Source organism: Chiloscyllium plagiosum, chromosome 18 (assembly GCF_004010195.1).
Source record: "Chiloscyllium plagiosum isolate BGI_BamShark_2017 chromosome 18, ASM401019v2, whole genome shotgun sequence".
Lineage (NCBI taxonomy): Eukaryota > Metazoa > Chordata > Chondrichthyes > Orectolobiformes > Hemiscylliidae > Chiloscyllium > Chiloscyllium plagiosum.
Genome location: NC_057727.1, coordinates 12,920,134 through 12,935,724, shown reverse-complemented (window position 1 = coordinate 12,935,724; position 15,591 = coordinate 12,920,134). Strand labels below are relative to the sequence as shown.

Here is a 15,591-nt window from a genome sequence, read left to right as displayed (position 1 = left end):
ATATTCCTCAATACTACATGTTGCTACATAACACATCACTTTTTAATAATTGTGGGTTTGTAATGTTGTATTCTGCCTTAATTTTAGAACATAAATATGAAATGATCTGGTTGGACCAGAACTGTCATGCAATTTCATAAATAACAAAAATGGAACTTGATCAATCTTTGTGACCAGACTGAATTTCTATGATCCAGTTAAGGAAGGAATATTAGGAAAAACACTACATAAAATATCTTGCTTTTAGACTATTTAAAATAAACAAGTTTGTTACTTCTGGTGTATTGGTGCTTTTCTGTATTTTTGTTTCTGGGGCAGTTTGAAAGAAAATGACTTAAAATGCTAATATCATTCCTGACTTAGAAATTCTATGTAGAATAAGTGCACATATTCTTCACTGTTACTAAAAGCAAGCTACCATTTTGCTAAAATTAAACATTGTCAGGATTTTACTCCAATAATGTAATCAGTCATGCAAAATTTCTCCATCAGATGATCTAACAGATCCAATACTAGATCTGTTTGACTTTATGTATTTTGTGCAGGAGAGTTAATTTTCTGATGAAGCATAGACTAATTACTAGTGGAGATCTCCCAATATTGAGATGCTGGGACCATGACTTTGGATTCAAATGCATATAACTGGTGGGAGTTAGCTGCCCTAACTACTGTTGCATATTCCCCAATGGTGGTGCTTTCAAGCATGGAATGGTGCAATGTGCTGTGTGCCCTTTTGTTTTAAGCAGTATAATTGGGAACAATGTGGTATTGGAAACTAAAACACAAATTACTGGAAAAGCTCAGCAGGTCCAAATATTTTAATCCAGGTAGGTTATAACTGATGCTAGGACTGCCAGGTTTTTTTGGCAATAATAAACAATTGCAGCACGTCTACTGTAAATGGGGAAGGTGATAGGTGATACTGATACTTGTGTTACAACTGCTTCAAAGACTGTATAAAATTAAATGCATTTTGAAAATGAGTTCAAATTCTGTTCCCTCCCATGATTTTTAAAAAAAAACAATAAGGCCTCTATCGTGCCACACAAATAGACATTTGTACATAACACGTGGCGACAGAATGAATGGCTGCTTTAAACACGCTGACTAACACAATCCCGTCTATATCTGAATGCTGTCTCTAGGTCAAAGCCGTGGTTTCGCCTTCGTGGAGTTTAATCACTTGCAGGACGCAACAAGATGGATGGAAGCCAACCAGGTTGCTTCATCACAAGTCTAGATTTATTGAAGGGGGGAAGGATCAAGTGTTTCCCGCTGCAGAAAAGATCCAGAGGGACCAAATATTATCCTGTCCTTTCCCTCAAAAAACAGTACTTCACAATTACATCTGTAAAACAAACACAAGTTATTATATGGGTGTTTGTATTTTTATTTGCTTTTGTGGCCATGAACCTGATAACTGCTTGCAAAAAAAAAAGTGATGAATTGGTGCTCACTTTAATGGTCAGTGTCATGTGGCACCTTCCCAAGTAAATACCTGAAATTCAATGCTCCACCATTTAATGTGCTGGAAAAACAGCTGGTTTGGCAGCTGGTCTGACTGCTGAGAGATGCTGTCAGACCTGAGTTTTCAAGCAGTTTATTTTTATTTCAGATCTCCAACATTGAGTAGTTTGCTCTTATTTTAGTTCCATTTGATGTATTATGGAGTGATCCTTTTACGTATGAAAAAAATGTTTTTGGCAGACATAGCGTGCCTGATTTCTATGGGTCTTTGCTCATGTCCTTTAGCAAAGAAAGAGGTAACGTGTAGCTTCCACTGCAGTATCCAGTAAGTGTTAGTCTGTGCTGACTTAGCTGGTCTAATTCTCAGGTGTGACTTCTAGTCACATTCCTGTCAGAATTCTATCTCAAACAGAAGTAGGAAGGTCAGAGCCAAAATCTCAATTCCTGTTGCTCATTGCAATTGTTGATTTTAAGGGGTGATACTTAGGTAATTATTGCTAGATGTTAGTGTACCATGTAAATTCTTGACATTTATGAAGTTACTTACAAATTCCACTGAGACATGTCTGTTGCACAAATCCCAAACATGCAATTTAATAGTTGTCTAAGGTGTCTTAGAGAACCTCAACTTAGATTTTATTAGCTAGGGTGTTAGTCACTTTACCCATCAGTTGAGTGAATGTGGTGAAGAATTGTTGGCTGCAACTCAAATGGAGCTTTATGCATACACTGATGTCTTGTATTTGCGCTGTAGATTTTATAGTTTATCACTTGACTTGAAAGGTGCACTGTAGTTGGCAATTTATTTGCAGATACAGTATCTTTGTCAAGTGACATCTTGTAATGAGAAGCTGAAGGTTCTTGTGGAAATGTTCACATCCTTGATTTTCTCGTGACAAACTGTGGATATTGAAAACTTATTCCTTTGGAGGAAAACTGTAATACATTGCAGTACGTGGACATGCTCACTGTTGTGAGACTGTTAACCCCAACATCAAGATATTTTCTGAGATATAATCTCAGGATAAAGCTCACTTTGCAGATTAAGCGGGAAGACTATAAATGAGGCAAGCAAAAGACACCAAGTAATGTTTCATATAGCAAAGAAGAATCAACTGTTTGCCAGTTAAACCCGATCTGCTTAGATTTTACATCTTGGTAGAAGAAATATCGTGTATCCTACATCTTCCAAGAGTTGAGACCCACTCTCATCTTTGCAGTTAAATCATGACTTGGTTACCTAGGTGACTAGATCGTCTGCATCCAGGAGACCTTTTAAAGATGTATTTGAGAGTAGTTTTCATCCTTTGTTTGGAGCCGCTGTTATCTGTATTGACAAATATTTGCTCCATTTGGTGGGTTCTGACTTGATTATTTTGTTTTCAGCAGCGTACCCTCACCATTCTTGGAAAGTCCGTTTCGATGCACTACAGCACAAAGCCTTTTGAAGACTGGAGTTGCAACAAGGTAGAAAAAATAGAAACCACGCTTTAGCCAATCTTTTTTAGCTTTTTTTTTTCTCTTTTGTTAATCTTTCAATGTTGTTTTGCATAATTGGGTTTGGATTTTGGGGGCAAATTTCTCATTTAAAATTGGAAGGATACTGTGTTTTCAGTTGAAATGCCTCATGGCTATAGATTAATTGTACAGATTTAGGCCGTAAAACATAGGAGCAGAAATTAGGCCAAGATGTTAAAAGGGTCCAGTGAAGAAACTGTTCTCTTTGGGGAAACTCAAGAAAAGTGGAATTTAGCGCAACCAGAAAGTAAATCTGGAAGCACTTTTTTTTGCACAAAAGGTAGTTTTAAAAATTGGAATTCTCTGTAAAGGCTTTTGCTGTGACAGTAAACTTTGAAGTCAGATTTTTGGTTGGATATGAACCTAGGGCATGAAAGTGGACTTGGTACAGATTGACGGTGATTTCATGGAATAGTTGAACAATTTGAGAGATGTCAGTTGATCTACTGTTTCTGATTTATCCTTAGGCTTTTGTCATTTATGAATAGCTGATGGATACTTGTATAAGATTCCAAAAGAGAAAATGCTGGAAAATCTCAGCATGTCTGGCAGCATCTATAAGGAGAGAAAAAAGCTGATGTTTCGAGTCTAACTGACCCTTTGTCAAAGCTTTTAAAAAGGGGAGAAATAGGGAGGTATTTATACTGGGCTGAGAGAAGGTGAGTCATGGCTCCAGAAGCAAAGGTAGCAATAAAGAGTTGATAATAGTGCATAGAGAGATTAGGAGCTGTGAATGACCAAGGCTGAAGCCAGTGCTATCTGACAAAATGTGGGGGATGGGTGAAGCAGAGGCAAAATGGAAAACAGAGGAAAAGGGTAGCAAAGGGAGAAGAGGAGAGGAAAAAGGTGACGAGAGAGTGGGGTGCGAGGGAAAGAGAGACAATCAAGAAATAAGAGGTACAGAACAGTGAAAAAAAGATAAATAAAATAAAATTATCTGAAGTTGTTGAATTCAATGTTGAGACCGGCAGGCTGTAACTTGCCTAGTCGGAAAATGAGATGCTGTTCCTCTAGTTTGCGTTGAGCTTCACTGGAACATTGCAGCAGGCCAAGGACAGGCATGTGGACATGGGAGCAGGATTGTGTTGAAGTGGCAAGCCACGGGAAGGTCCGGGACCTGATTGCGTACAGACCAAAGGTGCTCAGCAAAGTGATCACCCAGTCGGCGTTTGTCTCTCCAATATAGGGGCGAACACATTGGAAGCAATGAATGCAATAGACCAAATTGAAAGAGGTACAAGTGAAACGCTGCTTAATCTGAAATGAGTGTCTGGGGCCTTGGATGGTGAGCTTGGAAGAGGTAAAGGTGTTGCACCTTCTGCGATTGCATGGGAAGGTGCCGTGTGTGATGGGAGAGGTGTTAGGTGTGTTGGAGGAGTGGACTAGGTTGTCCCGGAGGGAACAATCTCTGTGGAATGCAGACACTGGGAGGGAAGGGAAGATATGTTTAGTGGTGGCGTCGTGTTGGAGTTGGCGAAAATGGCGGAGGATTATTTTTTGCACGTGAAGGCTGGTGGGGTGAAAGGTGAGAACAAGAGGGACCCTATCCTTGTTCTCGGAGGGGAAGGAGGGGGTGAGGGTCTTAGCGTGGGAGGTGGACCACATACTGTCGAGAACCCTGTCAACAACTGTAGGTGGGAAGCCACGGTTGGAGAAGGAGCACATAGTAAGAGCACCACTTTGGAAAGTGGCCTCATTGGAACAAATGCGGCGGAGGCGAAGCAGCTGAGAGAAAGGGATAGAGCCCTTACAGGACGTCGGGTGAGAAGAGCTGTAGGAGTCAGTGGGCTTGTAATGGATATTAGTGGATGGACTATTGCTGGAAATGGAGACAAAGGTCAAGGAAAGGAAGGCAAGTGTTGGAGATGGACCAGGTGAAGGTGATGGAGAGATGGAAACTGGAAGCGAAGTTTATGAATTTTTCCAGGTCAGGATGAGTGTATGAAGCCGCACCGAAATAGTCATCGATATACCAATAAAGCAGTTGTGGGAGGGACCTGGGTAGGCCTGGAACAAGAAATGTTCCACATATCCCATGAAAAGGCAGGCATAGCTAGGACCCATGCGGGATTCCAGCATCCGCAGTAATTTGCTTTTATTACTTGTATAAGATTGTTTCCTTGAATTTGGGATGTGCCTCATCAACTGGTTTAGTTGAGATGTAAAATAACCCATTTTACAAAGAATCAACATTTAGGGGGATTTTTGTCTTGCCTAGGCTACTTGTTTATACCTTCTCATGATTTTCCCTGTGGCAATGAACTGTTTACTCTATTCTCTGAGGACTAGACTGTTAATTAGGAGAGTTGCAAGACTTAACCTATTTTAGGATTGGTGGAAGATGAATACTGTTGTCTGTGACTCTTGAAAAGTTGACTAAAATTGCATCACACTTGACATTGAGTTGTGGTGAACCTTGTGTTTGAGATTGAGGATTATTGATATTTGAAATGTGGCACTTTCCATATACCACACCAATGCCTAGATGAATTCAGGGTTGAATATAATGGTACATTATGTCATGTGCAGTGCCTTAGCAAGAAGCATTAATTCCAATTTGAATGCTACTTGTTCTTGATCGTGTACTGCTTCAGGCAATGGCTTGAATGATTTCAGTCTGAACTTAGCAATCCCTACTGTTTTGTGCATGAAAATAGACTTTTTCTGGCAGCTGCAAATCCAGGTCACAAACTAAAAAGTTGTATTTTAACCTGTTAAACAAATTGGGGGTTGGTTACCTTTGTTTACTGGATGGCTGGTTTGCAAGCAGAGTTAGTTTAGTTCCCACATTGGTTGAGGTTAGCATGAAGGACTGTGCTTCTCAACTTCACCTGACTTATGGTGACCCCTACATTAAACCACCATCTGTCGTAATGAGCAGCCTTATGGCTTGGTGGGACTGTGGCGATTTGTAAAAATGCATCCAACTGTCCAAAATTCAAATTTAGGTGCCATTCTCTTGTGGTCTTTGAAACCACAGAGTGCAAAGAAAATAAGTTCAATGTCAGTTAATGTATGCTGTAATTTCCAGTGCTTTAAATACTACTTTATTTCTCTGTAGTGTGGGGTGACTAACTTCAAACGACGAGAGAGATGTTTTAAATGTGATGCTCAGAAACCTGGTAAGTAATGTTGAGCAACTTCTGCACTCCTGTATGGTGATAGTATAGCCCAGAAGCTTGCTGTGTCACCCAACCACTATGTTACGAAGGCATGATTTGTTTTACACTTTCCATCTCGGCTGTAGAAGGTGGGGATCCTTTCGCATTCTTGATGGATGTGAAGCAAATTTGATGATTGTTGGTAATTAGGTGTGCAAGCCATGATCTTGCTCAGAGAAAATAACAAATTATCGAGGCCTAAATTGCAGGATTTGATAAATGCTGCAAGATTCTCTGGCCATCCACACACTTTCTTTTTCTATTCACAGTTTAATGTATTAGTAAAATTGTTTGAGATTGTAGTTCATTTAATCTTGTTCATAATATGACTGAATTTCACTTGCTGTGCATGAAAGGATACTTCAGCATTCAAATGGTTTAACATTTTCAGTTGGCTCTTGCATTCTTGGTCGTCTCAGTACATAAATTAGGAAAAATATACTGAATTGCATTTCTCAATTTCTTCCAGAAACTGAAGAGGAGCAAGGTCGTGTGCAGGGTGAACCATTTATGTCTGACTATGCAAATGACAGTAAGTTCTTCGGAGTTCTGAGAAAAAAAAATCCAGTTCCTTTGTATTTTTACTTAGTGGTGGGTTTTTGAAGGTTTGTTTTTACTGAGCTGCACCAAATGTGATCTGATTTGGTGTCTGGTCCAACCTTGATTTGAAAAAGTGTTTTAACTGGAAGAGTAACCAAGAGCCCCAGGCTAATGTTCTAGTGAAATGGCTTCAAATCCCACCATGGCAAACGGTGAAATCTGAATTCAAGACAAAATTGTGAATATCAAAATAGCCATATGGCGACCATGTGACTGTTGTTAATTGTCATCCTTTTCACTGATATTCTTTATGGAAAGAAATCTGCCATCCAGGCCCCCAGCAATAACCTCAAGTGCCCTCTGATCACTAAGGCAACAAATTGTGGTTTGATCTGGCACGGTCAACATCCATGAACAAATCTTTTGAAATCTTTTGAAGTGGGTGGCACGGTGGCACATTGTTTAGCATTGCTGCCTCACAGCGCCAGAGACCCGGGTTCAATTCCCGCCTCAGGTGACTGACTGTGTGGAGTTTGCACGTTCTCCCCGTGTCTGCGTGGGTTTCCTCCGGGTGCTCCGGTTTCCTCCCACAGTCCAAAGATTTGCAGGTCAGGTGAATTAGCCACGGTAAATTGCCCATAGTGTTACGGATGGGTTGCGCTTCGGCGGGGCGGCGTGGACTTGTTGGGCCGAAGGGCCTGTTTCCACACTGTAAGTAATCTAATCTAATTTCCCCTTATAATTGTTGAGTTTGCATATTGCATTGTATTTGACTTCAGACTCTCGTCTTCATATTTACTATTCTGTGTAATATTTGGTTTATTCACAGCAGGACTGCTGACAGGTTAATAGAAATTGAAATTTTGCAATTTTAACTATGAAAACTAACGTCAACCTTAGTCAAAAACATGGGAGTCAATTGGATCTGTGGATGAAGCTGTTGTCTCAAGACCAATTCAAAAAAATAATTTTGTACATTTTCCTAATGTAGGTTACTGTGGTTGAAAGCAAGGTAGAAATGTTGCACTAGGCACTGAGTGCTTTTCAAAATTAATTTGTTCGTAAACTGGCAGCTGTTCAGGAAATCAAATGCAAGTCATGATTCGGAACAAATTCAAAGAGCATAACACGTAAACCATGCACATTTGAGTGCTTGGTCTTTCAAAGTGTGAGCTTTAACTGTATCCGTCGTTTCCTTTTGTTTGCTTGTGCTAAGATGTGTTATGGTAGGGTGTGATGTATTCTCCTTTAGCACCTGGTGTGCTTCTGTGTGTTGGAAATCCCAGTTCAGTATTGGAACTACTTGTAACTATATTAACCTTGTAACTTCTCTCCAGCCTCAACAAAATATCCTTCCTTTATTGCACTAGCTTACATTTTTGTTCTTCACAAGCCCTATTCTGACTCTCAATGTCAGTGTCAAGTGTGGGAAGCTTTGGTCTCTGGACATATTCTTAACTAGCTGCCATCACGTCTTTCATAATGTTTAGAGCCCTTTGTGAGTTTAGTTATTTTCCAATATTGTTTTTTTAGAAAAAAAAACAAATTTAGATTTAATTTATAGGTGTTGAACAATACTGAAGCCATATTAATCTTGCATTTAAAACTTGGTATTGTATTCTAATTTAAATCAATTCTAATTTCTATTTTCAACAGCCATTATTTTAAGAAACATAGGTCCACACACACCAATGGAATCTATCCTGAGTGCATTGGCTCCGTATGCTGTGCTGTCTGCTGCAAATGTCAGGTTGATCAAGGACAAGCAGACCCAATTAAACAGGGGATTTGCCTTTGTTCAGCTGGATTCATCTTTTGTAAGTTTTTTTTGTTTTCCCTTTTTTATATGATGTTTAATAGCATCATGGATCCATGGAGTAATTTTGACTGAGATATTGACACAAAAATGTCAGCTCTTTGACCATAAGACATGGGAGCAGAAGTAAGCCATTTGGCGCCTCTAGTCTGCTCCACCATCCAGTGAGATAATGGCTGATCTGAATGTTTCTTTGGTTTGAAGTGTTTTATCATGGAATTATGCAATCCGTCATCGAGCTTCATACTTCAGTTAGTGTTGTGCTTCGATTTGTAATACTTGAATAAATTTTTGAGTATGAGCTAGCACGTCCTGAGGCATTCCTGATCGTTCATGACTTTGATCAATAAATACGGTCTCGCTTCCACCAAGAAATCTCTCTGAGTAATGTTTAGACAAGTTTTGGACAGTCAAGATTAGACTGGTGCTGGAAAAGCACAGCAGGTCAGACAGCGTCTGAGGAGCAGGAAAAATCGACATTTCGGGCAAAAGCCCTTCATCGTTCATGCCTGATGAAGGACTTTTGCCCGAAACGTCGATCTTTTTTTTCCCTGCTCCGATGCATGTGTAACCTGCTGTGCTTTTCTAGCATCACTCTAATCTTGACTAATCTCCAATACCCATTTCTGCTGAGGTTTAGAGCGTGCGCGGCTTCTGAAAGGATTTGGGGCCAAGTTTGCAGACACCATGCTTGATTTGAATCAGTCTTTTGTAATAGACTGATAAAGTACTGCAATTTTACATTAATTTATTGTCTACTTAGTCTTGCCTTAGAAAACAATGAATATGATCAATGCTATTAGTGAGTTGGAAGGTTATGTGAGTTAATCACCTCCCTATGCTGCTTGGGTGTACTGAATAAGGATCACTACATGATTAATTTGGCTTTGATGTCATTCACTAAGTTAAACAGCACAGAAACAATCCCTTTGGTCCACTTTATCCATGCTGACCAAGCTTCCCAAACTAAACTTGTCTTGAGTTTGGTTCATATCCTTCTAAACCTTCAAACCTTCCCTATTCATATAACTGTCCAAATGTGTTTTTTAAATGTTGTAACTTTGAGTGCATCTACCATTTCCTCTGGCAGTTTATTCTGCATATGAACCAGCCTGTGCATGAAACAGTTGCCCCTTGGGTCCCTTTTTAAATCTTTCTCCTAGCGTCTTAAAAATATGCCAACTAATTTTTGAACTCCTTACACTAGGGAAAAGACTATTGTTATTCACCTTGACTCTGCCCTTAATAGTCATGCAGCACAGAAACAGACTCTTCAGCCTAACTGGTCCATGTTGAACATAATCCCAAACTAAACTAGTCCCACCTGATTACTCCTCGCCCACATCCCTCCAAGCCTTTTCAACCAATGTATCCATTTAAATGTCTTTTGAACATTGTAATTGTACTCACATCCACCACTTCCTCAGGAAGTTCATTCCAAACTCTCATCACCCTCTGTGTAAAGAATTTGCTTCTTATGTCTTTTTTTAAATGTCTCTCCTCTCACCTTAAAAATATGCACTCTAGTTTTGAAATTCCCCATCTTAGTGGAAAAGACAATTGCCATCAACTCTTAACTGTACCACTCATTATTTTATAAACTTCTGTAACATCACCCCTCAACTTCCGATGCTCCCGTGATCAAGTCACAAGCTCTCCTTATAACTCAAACTCTCCAGTCCCAGGAACATCCTTAAATCTCTTCTGAATCCTCTCCAATTTAGTAGTAATCTCCCAATAGCAGGGAAACCAGAACTGTGTACAGTACTCCAAAATGTTTTCTATTGAGAATCTGTACAATTTCCAATGATGAGCCTCAGTGTTGTAAAAAGCTGCTATAGTATGCATTATTTAAAAGTGCATCTTTTCTCTTTTACAGGAAGCTTCTCATCTCATTCAGATACTGCTTGCTCTACAGCCCCCATTAAACATTGATGGTCGGACCATTAATGTTGATTTTGCCAAATCTTTAAAGAAGTAGGTTGTCTTCAAGTGTGAACATCTTTTAAGTTTGGCTAGACGATTGTGATGGGCTTTAAAACATCTAAGTATCATTTTTCAGTTCATTGGCTGCCGGGACTTCTTGAAACTTTTCAACCATGTGACTGTGAACTGACTTATTGCATGAAGGTTACACGAACAATTGTTTCTGTTTTACCTTTACTCTAAATAACACCATAAGACACATGAGCAGAATTAGGCCATTCAGCCCATCGAGTCTGCTCTGCCATTTGATCATGGCTGATTAGTTTCTCACCCCGTACTTCAATTTTCTCCTCGTAGCACTTGATCCCCTTGACAATCAAGAACCGATCTATCTCCATCTTAAATGTAGTCAGTGACCTGGCCTCCACTGCCTTCTGTGGCAGTGATTCCACAGATTTGCCACACTTTGACTGAAGAAGTTTCTCCTTGTCTCCGTTCTAAAAGATCTTCCCTTTACTCAGAGGCTGTGCCCTTGGGTCCATAATTGAATAGTGAATCTTCCTATGTACACTACATAACATGTACCAAATTTAAAATGGATCAATCAAGCCCAAAGTAGAGTGGCTACCAGTGGAAATCTCCACAGACTGGTCCAACTTGTCCATGCCAACCAGATATCCCAGCCCAATCTAGTCCCACCTGCCAACACTTGGCTCATATCCCTCCAAACCCTTCATATTCATATACCCATCCAGATGTCTTTGCAATTGGACTACCCCCCGCCACTTCCTCTGGCAGCTCATTCCATATATGTACCATCTTTTGTGCGAAAAAGTTGCCTCTTAGGTCCGTTTTGTCTTTCCCCACTCTGGATTCACTGCAACACCCCCTCTCTTCCATTCCCTCCCCCACCCCCACCCCCCAAACACCCTATCCATGCCCTTCATGGTTTTATAATCTTTACAAGGCTGCAGGGAAAACAGGCCCAGCATATTCAGCTTCTCCCTATAGCTCAAATTCTCCAACCGTGGCAACATCCTTGTAAATCTTTTCTGAACCCTTTCAAGTTTCACAACATCTTTCCGATAGGAAGGAGACCAGAATTGCACACAATATTCCAAAAGTGGCCGAACCAATGTCCTGTGCAGGCACAATATGACCTCCCAATTCTTGTCCTCAATATTCTGACCAATAAAGGAAAGCATACCAAATGCTGCCTTCACTATCCTATCTACCTGCGACTCTACTTTCGAGGAGATATAAACTGCACTCCAAGGGCTCTTTTTTTCAGCAATGCTCCCTAGGACCATACCATTAAGTGTATGAGTCCTGCTAAGATTTGCTTTCCCAAAATGCGGCACCTCACATTTATCTAAATTAAACTCCATCTGCCACTCCTCAGCCCATTGGCCCATCTGATCAAGATCCCATTGTAATCTGAGGTAACCTTCTTCACTGTCCACTGTACTTCCAATTTTGGAGTCATCTGCATAGTTGCTATCTATACCTCTTCTCACATCCACCCATAATTTTAATAATGTTGTTCCTCCTTTGATGCTGTCCCATTCTTCTGATTTCTGCAGCAGTCAAAAGGACTGAAAATTAACTGGTGATCTTCTATGGGCTTTTCCATCTTTCGAAGTTAAATATAAATTAATTGATTCTGAACTGATTCTGAAGTCCTCATCAATCCACAATTAACTGTTTATCTTAGGGACCATATCCTTTCTGATGGTAATAAGATCAGTTCGTCAACTGTTGCGATCACAGCTATTGCGGCAGCCCAGTGGTCGTCAAGCCAGGTAACAATTTTTGTGGTTTTCCTCTACGGTGTGCAGTCTACTCTCTTGTTTTGCTCAATAATGTGCCAACAGCGGCTTTGATCTACTTAACCACATTTAAATCTGCCTCCTTGGTTTGATTATTATAATTACATATTGCATTATGTTGTAAAATGTTCCTATGTCCTGTAAAGACCACTGGATTTTTTTCCAGTTTTTTTTACCGTTCTCCTGAGTTCTGAGCAGAAAGAAGATTACCAAAGCACACAGTGTCCTTGTGTTCTCTTGGCTGTGCTGTTCTCTACATCTGATCGATACTGGATACTGCTAGATTATTGATATCCAGTGATTTATTTCAGCCGAACCCGATCATTTCTCATCTTTCTTATGTAGCCACTGCCTGGTGGTTGGGAGTGTAATTTGAGTTTGTTAGCCAACGATTTTTAATTGTTGCAGGTGGGACAAGGATCGGAAGATGGCAACATTGACTATAGCTACTTTCAACCTGGACAGGATGGCTACAATCAATACGATCAAGTATGTTGAAGTGAAAAAGGATATGTTGAAGTGTCTAGTTCTAGAGTATTGTAACTTGTGTGAAATTTATGTATGGCTTGAATAGTGGATACTATCCATGCTCAAATAAATAAAAGTATGGCTCTTTGAAAGTAAAATATATCACTATTTTGATGCTGTATTTATACATGTACACCCCTGGTTTTCAAAATGCTTCACATTTGATGCACAGAAATTTTGGGTGGCAAGATTTTTCACTTTCCCTGTGTGCACCCTGGTACTGGGTATAGAGCATCACAGTGGAAACAAACAACTGAGTAACTTGTACCAATACAATAAGAATAAACCTGGGTGAAATCAGTAATGTCCAGTCAAAGTGAAAGTTTTGTTTTTGTATCTGCTTTAGATGGCATATTCACAAGATTATGGACAAAGTGGCTCTGCAGATTCCACCCAACAAGGATTGGCAGTATACCAAACACCTGCAGTAATTTCAGGTGGGTGTCTTCCCTATGTGTGGAATGTTTCTTGAGCTTTGTACTTATGTGTTTGCTGCAAGCCTACAGCCAGGGAACCTTTGGATGTATCAGATCAACATGGAGCAACTTTGGCTGTCTACTTCCCTTTGTTTCTTGTGAGAAATTGCCTGAAATGCATTTAATATTGCTCCATGCTGAAACTGGGCAACAGATTGTTTTGGTATTGGTACAGATTTGAGGCTTACCATTTGGTTTACAGGACATCTGTGCCGCCCCACCTTGTCACAGTGAAATAGTTGCTGTTTGGCCTGTGGAGCATTTTTTCAAGTTTACAATTCCTCTGTTCTCTCTTTGTCAGTATTGTACTTTATTCTTTGTTCCACATTTTTTTTCCCATCTTCTGCATCCATACATAATATTTTTAGGTTATCTTCATTCTAACGTTTGTTAATTCTGTTAGTACTTTGTGTCTTTTGCACACACGCAACGCTCGCTTTCTCTTTTACAGTGGAATGTTGTTTCTCACCAACGCAGTAACTGACTCTGTTTACAGACAGCTTGCTTCTGTAATCATAAATGCAAACTTGTTTGCTGACTGAGCAAATGGATAAACTTTGCCTCATTAGAGTGAGTTTGACACTTATTATGGAATGGTTAGGGAACAAACCTGCATCATGTAATTGGGTTACTAAAATATATCGGATTGTGTAGAATAATGATTGCAGCATTTCTTTGACCTACATAATTACATTGACGAATTTTGACAACACTTACCACCTTATTCCTCAATATATTTCCCTTTTTTTCTTAAACAGCTCCTCCTATGGTTGCTAAATCTGCAACCGTTTCCCAAGATGGTCAGTCCTATCAGTCACAGAATCAATCTGAGGTATGTTGGAAATGTTCAGTATTCTCCTGCGTTATGGCTTTTTGAAGCTACTGCACATCAGATCATACAAAAAGATTCTTCAGTTCACTTAGTCAGTCCCAAAGTGATTTGCTGATCTCATTTGGACTATCCAGATAATTTCTAGTGTATGTGGTCTCATTTTCCCCTACCCCAAGCTTGTCTTAGCCAGATGTTCTGCACTTGCTCTTTATGCCTGAGTGAATGGTTGAGACTAGGGAAATTTGGATATCGTGCTAACTATTCATATTGTATGCAGTATTATCAGTATTGACTGGAATTTTCTTAATACCTTTAAAATAGACACAAACTACAGACACCACTCCATCTGATGTTACCACAGAGTCCAAGGATTCAAGCTATCGTGAGTACTTTGCCCAGATTGGTTTTTGCTAAATACTTTGGCGGTTTATTGAATTACTTTTCAACTAGGTTGCTTTGTTTCTGTTCCAGCTGTACCAGATGTATCAACTTACCAATATGATGAATCATCTGGATTTTACTATGATGCACAGACTGGATTCTACTATGACCCAAATTCCCAGGTATATATGTGTAAGCAGTAAAAATGTAAAAACTGTTCTGATGCATTGAAATCAGCATTTTGTCAATGACTGAGGCTCGGATGTGTAGAGCCACCAGCATCATTGACTGCTTAATTGGCTCAATCAAATGTTTAAACTAAATTAGTGAATGTGTCATCCTGGTTGTTGAAATGCTTAAATATTTTTGTTCTTCCTCTAATGAATTGACTGTTTTATTAAGATGACTTAAAGCTTTCTATTCTTTATGGTCTGCAAATTTTAGGATCTCGTAACCTGTTTGTTTTGACCTCAAAAACAATGATAAAACAAGATTTTGTTACCATAGTCCTTAAGTCAGCAATACTTAAACAGCTAAAAAGGTCATGTCAGGAAATTTTCCTCATTCACAAATAAAGTTTTTAACATCACCCAATGTAACTTCTGTAGCTTCACCATTGAGCTCTTTTCTCTTTTGTCCCAATATGCACTTGTCATCTGAAACCTTCAAACTGAAATCAGTAGGGCAAAAAGGGGGCATGAGATAGCTTTGGCAAATAGAGTTAAGAAGAATCCAAAGGGTTTTTACCAATACATTAAGGACAAACTTGATTGAGTTTTTTGAAGAAGTAACAAAGAAATTTGATTAGGGCAGAGCAGAAGATGTGACTTCAATCAGGCATTTGACAAGGTTCCTCATGGGAGACTGATTAGCAAGGATAGATCTCATGGAATAAAGGGAGAACTAGCCATTTGAATACAGAACTGGCTCAAAGGTAGAAGACAGGGTGGTGGTGGAGGGTTGTTTTTCAGACTGGAGGCCTGTGACCAGTGGAGTGCCACAAGGATGGGTGCCGGGTCCTCTACTTTTTGTCATTAACATAAATGATTTGGATGTGAGCATAAGAGGTACAGTTAGTAAGTTTGCAGATGACACCAAAATTGGAGGTGTAGTGGAC

General features: G+C 39.7%; 1 protein-coding gene across 1 annotated transcript in view; it reads left to right on the top strand.

The window, feature by feature from the left end:
* The first annotated feature begins 20 nt into the window (after positions 1–20).
* LOC122558857 (RNA-binding protein 5-like) overlaps positions 21–15,591 on the top strand; it is a 38,837-nt gene continuing 23,266 nt past the window's right edge. The window contains exons 1-12 of the mRNA XM_043707709.1: positions 21–1,219; positions 2,854–2,934; positions 6,047–6,107; positions 6,616–6,678; positions 8,343–8,503; positions 10,382–10,479; positions 12,143–12,230; positions 12,666–12,746; positions 13,132–13,222; positions 14,020–14,093; positions 14,415–14,475; positions 14,565–14,656. Coding sequence (XP_043563644.1) covers positions 1,133–1,219; positions 2,854–2,934; positions 6,047–6,107; positions 6,616–6,678; positions 8,343–8,503; positions 10,382–10,479; positions 12,143–12,230; positions 12,666–12,746; positions 13,132–13,222; positions 14,020–14,093; positions 14,415–14,475; positions 14,565–14,656 — 1,038 coding nt within the window. The 5' untranslated portion in view covers positions 21–1,132. The remainder of the gene's footprint in view (positions 1,220–2,853; positions 2,935–6,046; positions 6,108–6,615; positions 6,679–8,342; positions 8,504–10,381; positions 10,480–12,142; positions 12,231–12,665; positions 12,747–13,131; positions 13,223–14,019; positions 14,094–14,414; positions 14,476–14,564; positions 14,657–15,591) is intronic.